This window comes from Elephas maximus, chromosome 21 (genome assembly GCF_024166365.1).
Source record: "Elephas maximus indicus isolate mEleMax1 chromosome 21, mEleMax1 primary haplotype, whole genome shotgun sequence".
In the NCBI taxonomy this organism is placed as follows: domain Eukaryota; kingdom Metazoa; phylum Chordata; class Mammalia; order Proboscidea; family Elephantidae; genus Elephas; species Elephas maximus.
In genome coordinates, this window is record NC_064839.1 from 14920991 (window position 1) to 14942667 (window position 21677).

Below are 21677 nucleotides of genomic sequence, written 5' to 3' on the forward strand. Positions count from 1 at the left end.
CTCACATTCTAAAAGATACTATTCAAAAAGAGACCCTTTAATCCCAAAGTAAGGAGCGCTGGTGGCGCAGTGGTTAAGTGCTCAACTGTTAACCGCAAGATCGGAAGTTCAAACCCATCAGCCGCTCTGCGGGAGAGAGATGTGGCAGTCTGCCTTTATAAAAATTACAGCCTTGGAAACCCTATGAGCCAGTTCTACTCTGTCCTATAGAGTTGCTATGGATCAGAATCAACTTGATGGCAATGGGTTTGGTTTTTTGGTTTGGTAACCCCAAAGCAGATTTTTGGGAAACGGTTAGGAACACACTTCTAGAACTTTCGGAGTCTTAAGGTCATCATCATGACTATCAATAATCCTTGAACTATAGACTTGAAAAGGTTGGTCCACAGAAAAGCTCTTGCCACACTTTTATTTTGCTATCCAACAATCTCAATGACCCATTCCCATTTTAGAACACTATGAGAAAAATAAAAGATAGAGGAAATGAAATAGAACATTCTCCAGCTATCTTTCTTATAGAATGTATTTAAAAAAGTAAGCTTAAGAAAAAAATAATAAACCTATTTATTTTCTGTGCCATTTCAAGTTCAGCTTCCAGGGCTTTGTTTTTAACTGTCAAATTGTTCTTCTCTAAAAGCAGGCTCTTTTTCTGTAGTTGCAGGACTGTCAACTTTTCCATCAACTCTTCCAGCTCAGAACTTCCTTTCTCTTCTTCCTTCTGCAGCTGGCTGAAAGAGAAAAACATCAACGCATGTACCAGTACACAGAGGCTTACATAAGGCAGTCACTGCTAGACAAGTGATAAACATCCCGGCTCTCAGTCCTTTGTGGATCATTTGGAAGGCCTCTGAGGAAACCTCTCCCTACCTGGGAGCTCCCAGAGGACAGGATAGACAGTGTGCTGCATCTTCTTGGATGGCATCTGCCCTCTAAACCCTTCTTTTGCCCACAATTTTTGCTTGTGTTTGTGCATATATATTTTGTTGTTGCTGTGAGATACTGTTGGCTCCAACTCACAGCGACCCTAATTACCTCCAGAAAAAATTTAAGACAGCTTAATTTCTATAATTGCCAAAAAATCCTAATACTAAAATAAATTTTATTTCATATTAATATGATTATACGTTTTATGATAAGAGAACACATCCCCCCTCAAAAAAAAAAAAACCAAGAGGGGGCATATAATTTCAATGTATAATTCTGACAAAACAGTGCTTAAGAAATGAGGTATTTCTTCACTGGCTTTCTCAGTCAATTTTCATGCAATAACCAGGACTAAGTAGGCAGGACCATGGACACAGAGGTTGCCCAATGATCTGAGAGATGTGGTCTTTCTGGGTACCATGTGAGGTTTATTCCTTGGCTTGCTGGCTGGCTGGCGAACAAGCCTCAGGTTGCATGTGTTTGTAGTCCTCATCATTTCTCTCATTTCAGTGAGCTCAAACTACAGTGGCTCTCTGAACACCCAGTTAGCAGTTTTCCAGGCAGCTGCCATTGCTTTCTGGTTTACTGTGAGCCCTACCAATACTAGTTAGCCACAGAGCAGAGGACACTCCTGAGCAAATATCACAGAATGGAGGCTTGAATTAAATTCACCTTTTGTCTTTTTTCTCTACTGCCTTTTGTTTTTATTTTAGAATTTTATTTAAAAGTATTTTTGCCACACTAATAAACCCATCTAGTACCAATCAACCAGCACAGAAAAGTTCATGATGAAAAGCAACCAAAGACATTCATATTGGGAGTGTGTTGTTGCGAGTGCACAGCCACAGAGCGCAGTATCAAAATCTAGAAATGCGTTCACTCTGTGGCTCAACACTGCCACTTCTAGGCATGCGTTCTAGAGAAACTTTTGCAGATTTGCAAAAGATGACACATCCAAGAAAGCTTTGCAGCATTATTGACAGGAACAAACTTAAAAATAGCTTCAACTTCCATCAATAGACTAAGTAAAATGTAGTGGCTTATATGATAGAATGCCACCATGCAGCAGTTAAAAAGAATATACCATATATCTATCCCAACATGAAATGATGTTTTGAAAAACTGAGTGAAAAAAAATCAAGATGCACATTGTACTTAAAGTATAAATTCATGTACGTAAACTTAAGATATGCCAAAAAATACTACATGCTATTCATGTAAAAATAAAAAATAGATTGGAAACATAATTCCAAATTTATAATAAGGTTTGCTTCTGGCAAGCAAGTGAAAAATAGATATACATTACCACTAAGGAAGTTCACAGCTATTTTTAATACTTTTATTTAGAGTCTCTACATTAAGGATCATTAGTGAAATTTAATGGTAACTTTGGGCTTTGGTATCAAGGTTATATTAGCCTCACAAAATGAGTTAGGGACCATTCACTCATTTTCTGTTTTCTAGAATGGTTTCTACAACTCCTCTTTCAGTTTGTCATACCATGGTGGCTTGCATGTTGCTGTGATGCTGGAAACTGTGCCACCGGTATTTCAAATACCAGCTAGGTCGCCCATGGTGGACGGGTTTCAGTGGAGCTTTCAGACTAAGACAAACTAGGAAGAAGAACCTGGTGATCTGTTTCTAAAAAAAATTGGCCAGTGAACAAGGTCATGGAAGCTCCATAGACACATTCAAACTTCCTGAGGGACCAAATTACTAGGCTAAGGGCCGCGGGGACCTTGGTCTCAGTGAACATCTCGCTCAATTGGCATAACATAGTTTATAAAGACAATGTTCTACACCCTACTTTGTTGAGTAGCATCTGGGGTCTTAAAAGCCTGCGTGCGCCAATCTATCCTGTCTAGAGCAAGGGAGAATGAAGAAAACCAAAGACACAAGGGAAAGATTAGTTCAAAGGACTAATGGACCACAACTACCACGGCCTCCACTAGACTGTGTCCAGTACAACTAGATGGTGCCCAGCTACCACCACTAACTGCTCTGACAGGGATCACAATAGAAGGTTCTGGACAGAGCTGGAGAAAAATATAGAACAAAATTCTAACTCACAAAAAAAGACCAGGCTTACTGGCCTGACAGAGACTAGAGAAACCCTGAGACCATGGCCCCCTGACACCCTTTTAGCTCAGTAATGAAATCACGCCTGAAGTTCACCCTTAAGCCAAAGATTAGACACGCCCATAAAATAAAACAAGACTAAAGGGGCACACCAGCCCAGGGGCAAGGACTAGAAGGCAGGAGGGGACAGGAAAGCTGGTAATAGGGAAGCCAAAGTAGAGAATGGAGAGTCTTGACATGTCGTGGGGTTGTTAACCAATGTCATAAAACAATATGTGTACTAACTGTTTAATGAGAAGCTAGTTTGTTCTATAAACCTTCATCTAAAGCACACACACAAAAAAAGACCCTGATGGGGGGCGGTGCGGGGGTATTGGCCAAGGAAAACCTTATGAATAGCAGCAGAACAGGATCTGGTAGACTGCCAGAAGACGAGCCCCTCAGGTTGGAAGAAGGCACTCAAAATACAACTGGGAAAGGGCTGTCTCCTCAAAGAAGAGTCAACCTTAATGATGTGGATGGAGTCAAGCTCTCCGGACCTTCATTTGCTAATACGGCATGACTCAAAATGAGAAGAAACAGCTACAAACATCTACTACTAATAATAATAATAGGAACCCGGAATGTATGAAGTATGAATCTAGGAAAATTGGAAGTCATCAAAAATGAAATGGAGTGCATAAAGATCAAAATCCTAAGCATTAGTGAGCTGAAATGGACTGGTACTGCCATTCTGAATTGGATAATCAGATGGTCTACTATGCCGGAAATGCCAAATTGAAGAGGAATGGTGTTGCGTTCATTGTCAAAAAGAACATTTCAAGATCCATCCTGAAGTACAGCGTGGTCAGTGATAGGATAATGTCCATACAACCTACAAGGAAGACCAGTTAATACAATGAATATTCAAATTTATGTACCAATTACTAATGCAAAGACGAAGAAACCGAAGATTTTTACCAACTTCTGCAGTCTGAAATTGATCAAACATGCAATCAAAATGAATTGATAATTACTGATGACTGGAATGCAGAAGTTGGAAACACAGAAGAAGGGTTGGTAATTGGAAAACATGGCCTTGGTGATAGGAACGATACCGGAGATCACATGATAGAATTTTGCAAGGCCAATGACTTATTCATTGCAAATACCTTTTTCAACAATATAAACATTGACTACTCACGTGGACCTCACCGGATGGAATGAACAGGAATTGAATTTACTATGTCTGTGGAAAGAGATGATGGAGAAGCTCAATATCATCAGTCAGAAAAAGGCCAGGGCCAAATGCGGAACAGACCATCAATTGCTCACATGCAAGTTCAAGTTGATGCTGAAAAAAAATAAGTCCATGAGAGCCAAAGTGCAACCTTCAGTATATCCTACCTGAATTTACAGACCATCTCGAGAAGAGATTTGATGCACTGAACGCTAAAGACTGAAGACCAGAAGAGTTGTGGGATTAACATCAAGAATATCACATATGAAGAAAGCAAACCAAAAACCAAACCAAACCCATTGCCATAGAGTCAATTCTGACTCATAGCAACCCTATAGGACAGGGTAGACCTGCCCCACAGGGTTTCCAAGGAGCACCTGGTAGATTTGAACTGCCAGCCCTTTGGTTAACAGCTGTAGCACTGAACCACTACGCCACCAGGATTTCCTGAAAAAAGCAAGAGGTCAATAAAAAGACAGGGAAGAAAGAAAAGACCAAAATGGATGTCAGAAGAGACTCTGAAACTTGCTCTTGAATGTCAAGTAGCTAAAGTAAACGGATGAAATAATGAAGTAAAAGAGCTGAACAGAAGATTTCAAAGAGCAGCTTGACAAAGTAAAGTATTATGATGGCATGTACAAAGACCCGGAGTTAGAAAATCAAAAGGGAAGAAGATGCTCAGCATTTTTCAAGCTGAAAGAATTGAAGAAAAAACTCAAGCCTCAAGTTGCCATTTTGAAGGATTCTGTGGGCAAGATATTGAACGATGCAGGAAGAACCAAGGGAAGATGGATGCGGCTTTGTTTGTTTGTTTTCCCATTATGCATAGTGATTCCTGCTGTCTGTTCAAATCTCATCATCCGCCCTTATCTTAGGATGAAGAACTGGGTATTTGGTGTGTATTGTGTAAGTAGATTGACTTTCTGCCCTGGAGTCTCCCTGACTGCTAACTGGGATTCTGTGTACATAGATGAGGTATGTGGAGTGGCTAGGTTCAATTTAAGATACAGGTTTCTTTATCTAAGTTAGGATAAAGAAGGCTTTCCTTTGTAGAGACCTCCAGTTGCTCTAAACCCTTAGCTTTGCCCAACAAGGTTTGCTAAATTTCTTTAGAAAAGTGGGTTGATATCCTATTTTTCCCCACCTTTTTTCTTATCTTTAGTAGGCTCAACCTACCCAAAACTCACTGCCGTCGAGTCAATTTCAACTCATAGGGACCCTACAGGGCAGAACAGAACTGCCTCACAGGGTTTCCAAGGAGCGGCTGGTGGACTCAAACTGTCAACCTTTGGGTTAACACCTGAGATCTTAGCCACTACGCCACGAGGGCTCCTCAACCTATCTAGGCAACAGTAAAAGCAAAGACAGCAATCTAAGCTTCCAGGTGTAATCACCAGTCCAATTATAAGCCAACTGGACAGTTCACTAGGAAAATAGCTTTCGGCCATTTCCCATTCCACAGTTCCTTCCAAGCAGGGACGCCAACAGGTAGAATAAATAAGACAAAAGGGATACACAACCCATATTTATTATCTACACTGTCTTCAGCCAGAATAAGAGAAACAGCAGAAATGCACCATAACTAGAAGCTCTCCAAACACAGGATCAATTTAACCTTTTTCTTCATGATCTCATCTTTGCACAACCTTTCCCAAACTCCTCCTCAGACTTTCCTCCAATAAGGGAGCTAGTTAGATAGCTCTTTTACTTCTAGTTAATAATTACTTCTTCTGCATGTGGTTTATCTCTATTATGATATTAGCAATGGAAAGGGATCTTTCTAATTGAGGCAATCAGAGGGCAAGTGTCTTTCAGCCTCAGTGGCTCATCTGCTCCATTTGGCCAAACGCCAAGATGTCCTTGGCTTACTTCATGTCTGTGGTAGCTAAAACAAAAACACTTTGAGTTTCCTTCTCCTTGCTTTGTCTATCTTTCTGCCAAGCCTTGGTAAAATACTGTCTCAGTTACCTATTGCTGCCTTAACAGAAATACCACAAGTGGGTGGCTTTAAAGAGCAGAAATCTGTTTCCTCACAGCTCTGGAGGCTAAAAGTCCAAACTAGGGTCTCAGCCATGTCAATTCCTTCCTTGATGGCAGCCCTGGGCATTCCTTGGTTCCTTGGCTTGCAGCCGATCCTCAGATGGTGTCTATCTTGCCCATGTGTGTGTGTCTCATCCATTCTGCTCTTTTAAGAACTTGGAAGTGATTAGATTTAGAACCCACCCTACTAGGGTATGACCTAATTAACATAACAAAAAACGCTATTTCCAAACAGGATCATATTTAAAGGTATGGGGGGGCCAGGATTTTAATACATATTTTTGTGGGAAACAATTCAACCCATAACAAACACATACTCCCTGAATTCATACAGTCCCTCTTCCCATGTAATAAATCCTCTATCCAATCAAACAGTGCCGCTTACAATAGGGAGTCCTTCGGGGTCAACATTCCTCTCCGCCACCCTGTCCCCATTCTTCTCACTCCCTAGTTTGTATACCCCGCCTGTTAAGTCTCAGCCTAAAGCCTCTCAGAGTCTCCAGCTGGCAGAAAGGCTTCCCCTCTCCAGCCCAGTTTATTCTGAGCCACAATACTTTTTTTTTGGGGGGGGGGTACATTTTATTGTTAGTAATATGTACTACATATAATGTTGCAGTACATAATTTACTGATGTTATCACTCTGAGATGCTCACTCACAGATGTTTATAGGTAATGTTTCCAACTCCCAAAGACAAAGATCAGATTTATAAAGATACTGATAATAAAAGGGAATAATAGTGAAAACTTAAAAAAAAAATGAGGTATCCAACAGACATCAGAACCAATTTATGAGAGAACTGTTGGAAAAGAACACAGTCGTAAGTTGGGCTACCTGTATATAAAATCATCTAACTTTTAACTTAACATTTTTAAATTTTTAATTGAAGTTTTATTGAGCTAATTGTAGATTCATATGCAGTGTAAGAAATAACACAGAGAGAGCTGTCTGTACTTTACCCAATTTCCCCAGTGCCAACGTTGTGCAAAACAATAATATATTCTTACAACCAGGATATTGACATCGATAAAACCCACTGATCTTACTCCAATTCCCTCAGTTTTGCTTACGCTTGTGTGTGTGCATGCACATATATTTAAAAAAAAACAAAACTCGTTGCTGCCAAGTCAATTTTGACTCTTAGCCACCCTACAGGACAGAGAAGAACTGCCCCCTATGGTTTCCAAGGCTGTAATCTTTACGGAAGGAACGCTGATGGCACGGTGGTTAAAGTGCTTGGCTGCTAACTGAAAGGTCTGCTGCCGATATGGTATCCCACTAGGAATCCTTCACATATATTTAGTTCTGTACAATTTTATCACGTGTGTAGGTTTGTGTATCTACCACCACAGTCAAGATATTGAAAGTTACAGCACCACAAGGATTCCTCTATTGCCCCTTTAAGATACATTCTTCTAAAAAGTGGTACATTTCAGCTCCTGTAGAGAATACATATTTGTAAACACCATATACGTTATTTGCATCTTGTTCTAGGTGAAAAGAAAGGCTTATCTGCATGAAAATAATCTGAATTTAAATCAGTTTATTATATGGCTATCTCATGGGGCGATGATGTACTAGGAATTAAAGCAAATAAGGAGGTACAGGAAGAGTTACCACTTTCTGCTTTGCCTCCCGCCCCTAAACTCTCCCAGGTTTCAGAAGTGCCTCCACTGCTGCTATGTTCCATTGTAACTATCTGTTTACACACCGGAGTCCCCACCCTGGTGGTCTCTCAACTCCTGAAGAGCTGGGAGCCACAACACTTTTGGCCTTTTGGCCCCGTTTCCACATAACAGAGATTTAGGGACAGACATCTTTGGTTTTTCAACGACTACATCTCCCATTACCTTCCTACCAGTGGCTTCCTTTTAAACTTTCATATACTCGCATCTAGGGGTCTGTTAGAGTATGTGGTTATGACACAATCCACAACAAAATACCAGCCACAGAAGTGGGTGTTGGAGGAAAACAAAATCAAAAAGATGAACGTGACTTCAAAAAAATTCCCTTCCACTACTCGGATATAAAAGCACAAATCTAGCCCGGACAGCATGTAACAGCAGAGTCAGACATTAGACTCCAATAACTGTAAGCGCCAGCGCTTATTGAAGCACCAAGCTAAGCACTTCCTATGCACTAAATCATTTATTCTCTGACAGCAAGCCTAGGGAGAGAGGCGGGTGGGTTGGGGCTGAACAGGAAGTGCACAGGTATATTCAGTCAATCATCTTGAGCTGAAAGTCTCACCTTTTAAAAAATTATCCACTCCTTATTACAAACGTAATATGCATTCACAATAGAACACTTGGAAAATATTTTTAAAAAAACAAAGAAATTAAAATTACCTGTAATTTAATCTACCAAAGATAAATTTTTATTACCATTTTTTCCTATGGTTTTTACTTACAGTATATATGTACACACACATATACACACACAACTAGAATGACCAACTTATTCTGGTTTGCCTAGGACTTTCCCAGTTTTAGCACTAAAAGTCCTTCATCCTGGGCAACCCCTCAGCCCTAGGCAAACTGGAATGGTTGGTTGCCTTAATACACACACACACTTTTTTTTTTTTTTTTTAATAACATTGTGATCATTCTGTACACACTGTTTTGTAACCTAATCTCTTCACTTAAAAATATATTGTGGCTTTGCTGGATGAACTCCTGAAACTAATGCCCTGAGATAATCTTTAAATTTTAAGCCAAAAATATCCCCTGAAGTCTTCTTAAAACCAAATAATCATTTAGCTTAACTAGTAAAAAATGTCTGCCTTGAGCACTATGCTCTTTTAAGAATTATATGGGATCAAATTAACAACAGTAACTCAAAAGATTAGATAAGAACCTTAGAGGGCAATGAGTTTATGTTAATGAGGAAGGAACAACTCAGAAAAGGAAGGTGAGAATGGTTGCACAACTCAAAGAATGTAATCAGTGTCGCTGAATTATACATGTAGAAACCTTTGGATTGGTGTAGGTTTTGCTGTGTATATTCTCAACAACAACACCACAAAATAAAATAAATTTTATTGTTATTTAATGATTTTATAATTGGTGGTTGGAGATATATATATATATATATAATTGTGGCTTCAATGGAGGAGAATGAGAGTCCAGAAATAAATTCATACACCTATAGTCAACTGATTTTCAACAAGGGTGCAAAGTCTACTCAATGGGGAAAGAACAGTCTGTTCACCAAATGGTGCTGGGACAACTGGATCTGTACATGCAAAAAAGGAAGTTGGACCCACACCTCACGCCACATATCAAGGACCACTTTGGAAAATATGGGAATGGATGATGATGACGCTGGAACCACATGATTAACATAACTAATCACTGAATTGTACATGTGAAGAATGTTGAAAAGGTGAACTATTTGTTACATATATATTTACCAAAATTTAAAAAAAAAAAAAAAAAAGGATCAATGACCTAATATAAGGACTAAACTGTAAAATTCTTAGAAGAAAACATTAGATATGACACCAAAAGCACATGCAACAAAAGATGAAAGAGATCAACTGGACTTCATCAACATTAAAAACTTTTGTGTATCAAAGGACTCTATGGACAAAGTGAACAGACAACCTACAGCAAGGAAGAAAATATTTGGGAGCCAGATACATGATAAAGGTCTAATATCCAGAATATACAAAGAACTTATACACCTCAACAACCAAAGGATAACCCAACTAAAAACGCAGACGAAGGACTTAAACAGGTATTTCCTCAAAGAAATGATCAATAAGGACAAGAAGAGATGCTCGACCATCATTAATCACTAATCAATAGGGAGATGCAAATCAGAACCACAGTGAGGTACCACTTCACATGCACTAAGACGGCTATTACCAGAAAAACTGGAAATTACAGGTGGTGGCAAGGATGTGGAAAATTTGGAACCCTCATCCATTGCTGGTGAGAATGTAAAATGGTGCAGCCACTGTGAAAAACATTTTGGTTGTTCCTCAAAAAGCTAGACATAGAATTAACATGAAGCCATTGCTGTCAAGTCGACTCTGACTCATACCAACCCTGCGGGACAGAGTAGAACTGCCCCACAGAGTTTCCAAGGAGTGGCTGGTGGATTTGAACTGCAGACCTTTTGGTTAGCAGCCAAGCTCTTAACCACTGCGCCACCAGGGCTCCAGAGTTATCACCTGACCTAGCAATTCCACTCCAAGGTAGGTATCCAAAAGACCTGAAAGCAGGAACTCAAACAGATACTTGTACACTAATGGTCACTGTGGCATTATTCGTAACAGTCAAAAGGTGGAAACAACCCAAGTGTCCATCAAGAGATGAATGGACAAACAAAATGTAGTATATACATAAATGAAAGAATATTCAGCCATAAAGAGATGAACATGGATGAACCTTGAAAGCATTAAGCTGAGTGAAATAAGACAGCCACAAAAGGACAAATACATGACATATCTACAACAGGCAAATGTATAGCGAGAAAAGCTTACTAGTGGTTACCAGGGCCAGAGGAAGGAGAAAATGCAGAGTTACTGCTGAAAGTGAACTGAGCTTGGGGTGATGGAAAAGTTTTAGAAGTAAATAATGGTGATGGTAGCAAACCATGGTGAATGGAATTAATATCACTGAATTGTACAATTAGAAATGGTTAAAGTGGCAAAATTTTGTTATACGTATTTTATCGCAATAAAATTAAATATATTCATAGATGGATTGAGAAGCTATTTTCCCATGTCATAAAGAATCTTTTGTGACATTTTTTATGACGATTGTGGCTACATTGTATTCCATTTACCACTGTATCCTTTCATATAACCAGTTCCTTGTTGTTGCTGTTGTTACATGCCATCCAGTCGATTCCGACTCACAGCGACCCTATGTACAACAGAACGGAACACTGCTGGTCCTGGGCCATCCTCACAATTGTTGCTATGCTTGAGCCCATTGTTGCAGCCACTGTGTTAATCTACCTTGTTGAGTCTTCCTCTTTTTCGCTGACCCTCTACTTTACCAAGCAGTTCCCTATTATTAGATAACCAGGTTTCTAGCTGCATTACTTTTAAGTTACCTTTGGTTCTACAACTAATAAAGGCAGGAACAGCAGGAAAAAAACCATATACACACATGAAACACAGATTGTAACCCTCCAGGGCAGCCATATTTTACTTCGATAAAATATTTATCATTCTCAGTCTCAGACAGCTGCATTAGTGTGGCTGAAAGGCATCAGAAAAAGGCTCAGCAAACTCTCTCCACTCCGTCTATGACAGCATACATGGTGATTCATTAATGCCCGAAAAGATATTAAATCCTTACCTTTTTAATTCATTCACAATTGAATCATGAACTTTCATTGCGATTTTGCTGTCCAAGTTTGTTCTCAACTCTTGGCATCTGTTGTGTGAAATTTTCAGCTGCTCCTTGCTTTCGGTGAGCTCCTTTTCCTGGGTCTGTGCTTTAGTCTCCAGAAACATAAGTTGTTTAGTCAGTTTGGAAACTGAAAAACAAAAGAATGGATTAAGACTTGATACAAAAGATCATGTAATAAAACATGATTATTGATTACTACATAGCACTAATGAGAGTCAGCTCATAAAAATGATCTTTTAAAAATCTTTTTGGAGATTTATGAAGTATTACTAAAAGTGCTAGTACTTGGAAATCACTGCCCTATATTAAGCATTCACTTCTATACACCTTTTACTGGTGCCCACTATGATACTTAACAAGACATGGTTCCAGTCTCCAAGGAACTGACCTTCCAAAGACTGAAGCCCTAAGTCACACACAGATGGGGAAGCACACGTACGTCCCTAAAACTACAACAAGATTTTCAAGGATATAAAATGCAGTCAAACTAAGAAACAAAGTTCTTGTATTTCTTCCTTTTCCTCATTAGCTTTAATATCCTGCATTTAAAGTAAATCGTAAGTATTTTCATCCTATATGACACAATAAAAACAAAAACAAAAAACCCAAAAAAAAAACAAACCCAGTGCCGTCGAGTCGATTCCGACTCATACCAACCCTATAGGACAGAGTAGAACTGCCCTACAGAGCTTCCAAGGAGCACCTAGTGGATTCAAACTGCTGACCTTTTGGTTAGCAGCCATAGCTCTTAACCACTACGCCACCAGAGTTTCCATGACATGGTAGTATATTTCCTTGGCAGCTACTGAAACTAGCACTTACGAATATTACAGCATAAGACTTCAAGTCTTTCTACTCTAGGAAAACATTAAGTTGATCAAAATTAATATGTTTCTGGGAAATGGGAAAACAGTATAGGCAACTGATGGATTCACATAGGCCAGAAGGTTCACCCTGCCCACGTGACTAGAAGAATCATCACAGCTGTCAGATCTGGTATGCTTGACAACCTCAGCTCGGTAATATGAAATTAACTTCCTTGTCATTGCCAATCCCGAAAACAAAGACAGAAGGCGCAATGGCTCCCTCTTCCCTCCACCCCCAGGGTCAAGGCAAATATTTCTGTACCACACAAAGTCTATGGAAAAGGCCTGTGGAGGAAATGCCTGTCCGACTCTCTGAGATGCTCTGGTTTTTAAACATGACCAGGCTCTCAGAAACAAGGGAAATGTTAGCCCAGTAGCTTCAGTGAGAAAGGAGGTTGGTAATTATCTCTGCCTCAGTGTGGAAAGTTAAGTCATTAAATAACCAGGTACAGATGGGAAAACAGAAAGCGGAGTTACTGGCTCCCACAAGACGGCTTGTCTTTTAGCCTCCTGTCTGACACCATTCTTCACTGGAAAAGAAAAATCACTAAAGCAAAGAATGAAAAAAACCACTATCTTTTGTGCTCACAAATTCTGGTTTTAATCAATGCTGAAGAAATGACTCAGAATATGTCCCATTTCATAGTCCACTGTCACATGCTGAGAGGCCCCTCTGGGCAGAGGGGGACACACGGCGAGAGGGGACACACAGAGCAGGCGTGATATATTACCACAACACCTATGGCTCTGAAGGACGGAAAAGAGCACAGAGACACTGTTTAGAGAGCTCCCGTTTATTCACTCATCCAACAAATATTTGGGAGCAGATCCTTGTGTTGTGCCAAATATTTACTGCCCGTGGTTTTCCCCGTTTCTAAGGCACTATTTTCCCCTAAAACCAGTTCTACTGAGTCTAAAGCTGTCACCTACAATTTGATTTACAAAATAAAATATATGGAATGATTAGAGATACTGTGGAGTCTAAGAAAAGCAATCAATGCATTACGGGCAACGTCTGGACATGTTTTAACATCTACCAGCTGCACTTCAGTAAAGAATATATTCTTAAAAAACATGATTTCCCCCATCTTCGATCTCGGGGGGGCGGGCAGCAGGAGGGGCTGCAGTGTGAAATGACACAATAGCGACATCACTGCCCTGCAGGTACTCATGGAAAGAGCTCTCACCTTCCTGGAGATGCTCCTGTTGGGCGTCCTTGGCTTTCTTCTGCTGAATCTCCAGCTGCTCTATCAACAACTTGTTTTCCTCTAATACCAGTTCTGCTTGAGTCTGAAGCTGACGCCTACAATTAATTTATGAAATTAAGTATTGCAATCCTGATTGGTTACAGAAACAGAGTCTAAAAGAAGTCAATTAATGCATCATTTAATAACTTTAAATATATTATTTACACAGCAAACTCTGCTAATTTGCATTAAATTGAAGGAAAAGACAGTCATGAAGTTTGAATTATGGGTTATTCCAATAACTTTTCAAAATGTAAAATTTCAAGTATACAAAAATAGACTAATACACTCCCACGTACACAACACTCATTTTAAACAATCATCAAACAGCCAACCCTGTTTTATCCATATATACCTCCAATCCCCTCTACCCACTGTCTTTTCTGACACCAATATGGAATATTTTTCTAAAGAGCCTAGAAAATTCCTGTTATAATTTAAAAATATCCATTTGTAATTAGAAGCATAACTGCCAAAAAACAATTGCTAAAATCCTTTGAAATTGTTTCTTAAACTGTACTGAGACTTGTCAGCCTTAATTTCACCAGGAGCAAGCCCTTCCCTTAGGAGCTCTGATGGTGCAGTGGCTAAGAGCTTGGCTCCTAACTAAAAGGTCTGCAGTTTGAATCCACTAGCTGCTCCTTGGGAACCCTATGGGGCAGCTCTATGGGTTTGGCTTTTGGCTTTAAATCCTTTCCTTACAGACGATGCAAAGTAAATCCCAGCCTCACTCAAGCTTCATGATCACAAATTCCAATTAGTATAAGCTGAAGGGACATCTAGTTAAATGTTTACCATCCGAAATACAACGGAAACCAGCAAAACATCTCAATTTTCCACTTTAAGCTAAGAAAGTGAGGCACAAGGAGGGGAGAAGAGAGCCCAGCTCTAGCAATTACCTCACTTGCTCCCTGCACCCAGGGGGAGAGGGAACTCGCCCAGGCTGGGTCCTGTCCAGCCTCCTCACTCCTGCCTCAAATGGAGCTGCTCCATTTTGATCTGTTTTACATTTTGGATTTCCCCTCTCTCTCTCCCTTCCTTCTTCTCTCCTTCTCTCCCTCCCTCGCTTCCTTTTTATAAATGAAAGGAATATTCACTCTTTAAAACAAGTTGAAAACCCCAGATTTAGTTTAGCAACCCCTCCCATTTTACGGGTGGCTCATTAAGTCCAAGGTCACCACTGGTTGGGGAAGAGGTAGGAAAAGAAGTGGAGAGCATTTAGCTACAGCCCAGAAGTTCACTGAGAAATTATTTTAGACCAAGTGGAAAACTTCTACTGAACTGTGACACTGGTGTACCTGTTGTGCACGGGTCTGGCAGCCGCGTACCTGGGCAGGTACGGGAAGCAGCAGCCGAGGAGGCTGAGAGGAGGACACTATTGCAAGAGGCTTTGTGTGATGGCAGATTGGCCTGTGGAGTGTGATGCTGCAGGACCCATGGAGCCCATACCCCATGCTGGAGAATTCAAGGTAACAGGGTGGCTGGCCAGGGACCTTCAGCAGAGGAACTGTGCAGGCCTAACAACTCACCCAAATGCTGCACAGGCCACTGTGCTAGAGCCGAGCGCACACTTCAGTCCTAATAAACCCAGGACTGGGGGAGGCTGCAGGAAAGCGGGTTTGAAAGCAGGGCCTTTCCTTCCTTCCTCACCCCTCCGCTCCTCTTTTTGGATAATTCTATGGAGATGTAAACAGGTGAGGCTTGTGGCTATATACAAGGTTAGGGAAAGGATCAGAGGTTCTAGATTCTCACCAGGGCTGTTGGAGGCATACGAGACCCAGCCTAATGGAGCTGCTTTCCAGGGGACTGTTGACGGAGGGTTTGAGGTGAGACACACTGGTGGCCTCACAGAAGACAACCCACTTCAACAGGGGATGTCGCAGTGCACCAAGATCCAGCAGCTGCCTAGCTCAACCCTAGCTGACACATCGGTGACCATATAGTCAGGGAGGGCCAACTTAAAGGTCAGGATGCTACTGACTAATCACAGATTTCTAGATGCTGCATACAGAAACCACTTCATTTTTTCAGGGATGGTAAGACACAAAAAATATTAAATATAACATGTCTAACCTAAAGTGAGAAAGATATATTTGAATGTTTGTTTTCTTAGTCTTGCCTGGATATTGCCTTTAGACTTTTAAAGACATTAACTCTCACTAAATGATTTAACAGGCATTTGTTCCTGCCATGCTGGATGCTGAGTCCCACATAAAGATGAACAAGCAGGACATGGCCCTGACCTTGAGGAGCTCACAGAGCAGAAGAGAGGCAGATGTGGGGACAAAGAGGCAGGCCCAGTGTGGCAGGTACCAGGACAGGGTGAGTGTTTAGGGCTAGGTCAGAAACAGTTTTAAGAGAGAGCTACTGCCAAGTGCCCTTGGAGCAGGCCCTAAAGGTGAGCAGGCGTAGGAGAGGGCATTCCAGGCAGAGGGAGCAGCATCAGTAAGAGCAAGGAGGTGTGGCTACACTCAGCCGTCAGGGAGTGAAAGGCCTCCACAGAAGGTCAGGGCAGACAGCAGCTGCTGGGCAGGGCCTACCCAGACTGGAGGCTGGGCTTTCTGGTCTACATCTCCGAGTGTGGCCAGAGGGTTCTAAGAAAGGGTGTGAGTCGACAGGTGTGGGGTGGGGAAAAAATGACCCAGAAAAATACAACCTCAGAAAATAAAAATTGGGCAAGCAAATAAATTTCAGGTTTGAGAAATTAAAATTTTTAAGTAACCTTCAAAATATAAGTTTAGAATAATTTACTAGGATTTTATTGCATGATATTGATGTTCTCAGAGCATCTCCCTGAAAATATTTTAGTGAAAAAAAGAGAATGTATTTATTTAATAAAGTTTATTCCTATTATCTTTTTTTAACTCGCAAAATACCAAAAGCACAACACCACTTGCCATTCCTTATCCGTAACAGGACTACTCTTATTTAACTCTTGGTGCAATTCTTCATTTTCTTTCACCACTTCTTGGACCCGTATCCTAAACATCCTCATTTCCTCCTGAAATAAAATTTATGGAAATTGTAACATGCATCTGCATTTTTTTTTAGTGTTGTCAGTACAGCTAAGATCAAATGTTAATAAACATTTAGCAGAATCTCATGTAATACCAGCCTGAGACTGTTGGTACCAGCACCAAACGTGTATCCTCAGGGAGTTTACGGTCCAGTCAGAAAGCAGACGAGAGACAACGACAGTACCCAGCACAAGGGACAGAGAGGCCAGGTTTTTAATATTCAATTCCTAATATCATGACCTTTTTCTGTAACTGCCAAATACTTCAAAACAAAACAAAACAAAACAAGAAGCAGAAATGGCTGTAAACACTAATTTTCCCTTTGTTTAAAAGCTGTGGAGGACAAAATGGAGTTTTTTAAGATAAAATTAAGAGATTTTCACCTTTAAAGCTTATTTTGGTGGTGGAGGGTTATTGTGGGGGTTGGTGCCATTTTTGCCCCATTAAAACCGTGAGAAAGCCTTTCTTATGTAAAGTCATCAGTCGACACAGCACCTGTCAGTCATCAGCCTGGTGCCAGGGTGCTATTGCTGGGTCTCAATTGTCAAACAGTGGTTCTGCTAGGTTCTGCCAGGCCTCCCCCAACACCGACTTTTCTCAGCCAGCCTTTGGCTAGCTCCAGTGCCCTGTGCGATCCTTCAGTGAGAACCTTAGACGACAACATTTTTTCTGGGAGGCTTCTAAAAGTTCTCCTCCCAGCTATTAGCTATTTACGTGTACAGTTGTTTAACCTAAAGCAGCATTGTCAAGTAATTTCTCCTCCTCTTACCTTTCTGCTTGCCTACCTTGCTTCCTTCCTTCCTTTTTCCTCTCCTTTCTTTAATGAACATTTGAATATCTATTATATGTTGGGCATACCCACCATCAAAATATTTCCTCAAAGTTTGAAACAGCCTTAGTTTTTTACAAACCTTGTCTCTTCTGAGACATGTGCCAACCTACCTCGAGGGTGGCATTGAGTTCATCCTTCTCCTTCATCCTGTCTTCATAAGCCAGCAACAATGGTGACAGGTACTTTATATCCAACTGAGGACAACAGAGCAAAGGAGGATTACTATATTCCTCATATGTAAACACATTCAGCAAACTTTAAAAAAGGTTAAGAATATACACTTAACTTGGAATGTTTTAATAGCTATTCGAATACAGCCCAGAAAATATGGACCTGAAATTAAATAAATAACTTTTCACTTACCAACCAGGGTGGTATAGGGCCCTTTAATGGGAGGCCGTCAATGTTTAAACTCTAGGAACAAAACAAATAATGAAGGCAGCTTAAATGACACTTACTCTGAAATGTCAACCCTTAAACCCACTGCTGTTGAGTCTGTTATGACTCATAGTGACCCTACAGGACAGAATAGAACTGCCCCACAGAGTTTTCAAGCTACGCCCGGTAGATTCGAACTGCTGATCTTTTGGTTGGCAGCCATAGCTCTTAACCACGAGGCCACCAGGGTTTCCTTTCAATCCTTAGGTATTCTTAATTTAGATAAGGCATCAGCCATCTGTGCATCTGTATGTACATACACGTTTATATGAATGTATGTATATGTGTGTGTGTATGAGAAAATTTCTGAAATGTTTAAGAGTGATTTGCAGGAATGATATCTCTTCTTTTACATAGTTCAGCGTATATTTCAAAAAAAACCCAAGAACATTCTTTAACTTAACCACAGTACAATTGTGAAAATTAGGAAATTAACACTGGTATAATACTATTTTTTAGCCTACAGACTATATTTAAATTTTGCCAATTTTCCCACTAACGTCCTTTTTCTGTTTAATGCAGAGCCATATGCTGCATTTAGAAGTCAAGCTTCTTTCATCTCCTTTAATCTGGGACATACCTAGTATTTTTTATTGGATGCTGGACTTTTTGAACATTACATATTGAGTGTCTGAATTTTATTGTCTTCCTTTAAAGAGTGTTTTTTTTTTTTTTTACAGGCTCTTAAGTTACTCCTCGATCAGCTTGATGTTTTTGAGGCTTGTTTTTGACCCATAAAGAAAACAAAAATCCTCACGACTGAACTAATAAGCAAAATCATGATAAATGGAGAAAAGACTTATATTGTTAAGGATTTCATCTTACTTGGATCCACAATCAATGCCCACAGAAGCAGCAGTCAGGAAACCAAATGATGTATTGCATTGGGCAAATCTGCTGCAAAAAATCTCTCTAAAGTGTTAAAAAGCAAAGATGTCACTTTGAGGACTAAGATGTGCCTGACCCAAGCAAGCCACGACATCTTCAATCGTCTCATATGCATGCAAAAGCTGGACCATGAATAAGGAAGACCAAAGAAGAACTGACACCCTCGAATACTGAATATACCATGGACTGCCAGAAGAACCAACAAGTCTGTCTTTGAAGAAATCTAGCCAGAGTGCTCCTTGGATGTGAGGATGGGAAGACTTCATCTCACGTGCCTTGGGCATGTTATCAGAAGGGACCTGTCCTTGGAGAAGGACATCATGCTTGGTAAAGTAGAGGGTCTGTGAAAAAGACGAAGACCCTCAACAAGATGGACTGACACAGTGGCTGCAACAATGGGCTCAATCACAACAATGATTGTGAGCATGGTGCAGGACTGGGCAGTGTTTCGTTCTGTGGTACACAGGGTCGCTATGAGTTGGAACTGACTCGATGGCACCTAACAACAACATAAACCCAAGAGATAAACTGATGCCCAAATCAGAAGCCCATGTGGCTCCCTCTAACTCCCAGGTGCTACCTGAGAGCCCTGTGTGCTTACCTTCCCTCACCTCTAGCAAGTCAGCTGTACATCCTCCTCCTGCAGGCACACATGTTGTTCACATATAAGAGCAAGCCCCTGACCTTCTGGTTCATCTTTTATTCTTCACAGCATCTGTAGTATGCTGAAAGGCAGCCCACCAGAAGATCTATCCATATCCTACTTTCTGGAACTTGTGCCTGACCTTATTTGAAGAAAGGGTCTTTGCAGACATAATTAAGTTAATGACCTCAAGATGAAACCACCCTGGATTATCTGGGTGGACCTTAAATCCAGTGACAAGTGTCCCTATAACAGAGATAAGAGGAGAAGACACAACAGGAGAAGGTAGGGTTGCTATGAGTTGGAAGTGACTTGACGGCACCTGACAACAACAACATCAATGTGAAGATAGAAGTAGACTGAAGTGATGCAGCCACAAGGCAAGGAACACTTAGAGTCACCGGAAGCTAGAAGACCAAGGAAGGATCCTTCCCTAGGGCCTTTATAGGAGGCACGGCCCTGCCGATACCCTCCTGACCTCCACAACAGGCAGAGAATAAATTTCTGCCATTTTAAGCCACCAAGTTTGTGGTAAGTTGTTACAGCAGCCACAGGGAACCAACACAGCATCTAATTTAGTAGCTTGTTCAGTAAACGTTTGTTGAATTGAATTATTTTATCCATTTCATAAAGTAAAATGAGTCTGCTTTCTTTTACAAGTTTGTATACTGACAAACTGACAACAGCTGCAACCCTGGGGAAGAGGACTGAGAGCGGAACACCCACTCTTTTACTTCTGGATTGTCCCAGTATTTTACAAAGAACCTTCACTGTCAACATGTGTAATGGGGAGGGTGGGAAGAAAATAGAAAGGCTCCTACAAACACCTTGCTTTGGATGCATCTTTTTTATATCAAATTATAAAAATAAGAACCCTTTAGAATTGTAAATCAATTCAACAGTAAAGACTAAAAATCTGAAAATGAAGATTTTTCCTAACAGGGAATATTACCTCTTCCTTGGACAAATGCCTAAATTTTGTTTGATATCTACTCAGTTCTACATTCAAACGATGGACAGTCATTTTCAACCCATCATTTTCATCCACTAGTTCTTGAGCTTGTTTTCTAAGATAAAGTAACTCGGGCACAGCCACTTCTGAAAAAAAAAAAAAAAGATACATATATATATGAGAAATTGTATCAAAATTACCAAGATTTTACATACATTGCTAACCATCTGCTTATTTTTTTTCCCTTTTAGGCTCACAGAAGCAATGAAAGGTAAATATATAAATATAAATGAATAAAAGTTTTTTAAACACTGAATAGTCAACATTAACTTGGAAATTTTTGAATGTAGATTAAAATAAAATTTAAATTTAAAAGTCATTGTTTCAGATTATATGTGTGTGTATGTATATATATACATGTCTTGAAAAGCATATAGAATGGATGATTTATTAGAAAAGCCTTCCCAAATAGTAACAATGTCTTGTTAGAAAACACAATAGAAAATAGATCCCACAAAAGTAACGGCACAAATAATATGGAGTATCTAAGAATAAATGTGCCTAGGATAAGAAATATTCAGGGACATATGAAGAAAACTACAGTGTCTTACTTAAAGTCATAATATTGTCTTATGCAAATAGAAAAAGTATTAGTAAAAATTCATATAATCTTAGAGTTAAAAAGGATTTGATACAAAGGGTAGAAGTTAGAAAAGAAAAACATGTCACAGATTTAGCTGAATTATCAACAAGCTGAGAAAATATTACAGATACAAAAAAGGGCAAAAATTCATAATATATAAAGAGTGCCTCCACCCAAGAACAGCACAATGTACATTCTACTCCAGTGCACAAGGATCACTCTCCAGGATAACCACATGTTAGGTCACAAAGCAAGTCTTGATAAATTTTAACAGATTGAAATAATACAAAGTATTTTCTCTAACCACAACAGAGTGAAGTTAGAAATCAATAGCATAAAAAAAAAAAAAAAACAACTGGAAAACAGACAAACATGGAAAATAAGCAACACACTATTAAACTACCAAGGGGTCAAGAAAAAAATCAAAAGATAAGCCACAAATTTCTTAGAGTCAAATGAAAATGGAAGCACAACATTATCAAACTTAGGGGACACAGTGAAGGCAGTATTCAGAGGGACAC

At 40.0% G+C, this 21677-nt stretch overlaps 1 protein-coding gene across 6 annotated transcripts in view; it reads right to left on the bottom strand.

Moving 5' to 3' along the window:
• CEP89 (centrosomal protein 89) overlaps positions 1-21677 on the bottom strand; it is a 97726-nt gene that overhangs the window by 32891 nt on the left and 43158 nt on the right. For all 6 annotated transcript variants that reach the window (XR_007514631.1, XR_007514633.1, XR_007514634.1 and 3 more), the window contains exons 9-15: positions 20514-20659; positions 17956-18006; positions 17703-17786; positions 16641-16744; positions 13684-13799; positions 11577-11757; positions 561-728 (exon numbers count right to left, since the gene is read on the bottom strand). Coding sequence is in view for 2 of the 6 variants with exons in the window: in XM_049864045.1 (XP_049720002.1) it covers positions 561-728; positions 11577-11757; positions 13684-13799; positions 16641-16744; positions 17703-17786; positions 17956-18006; positions 20514-20659 (850 nt within the window). In the remaining 4 variants the exon portion in view is untranslated. The remainder of the gene's footprint in view (positions 1-560; positions 729-11576; positions 11758-13683; positions 13800-16640; positions 16745-17702; positions 17787-17955; positions 18007-20513; positions 20660-21677) is intronic.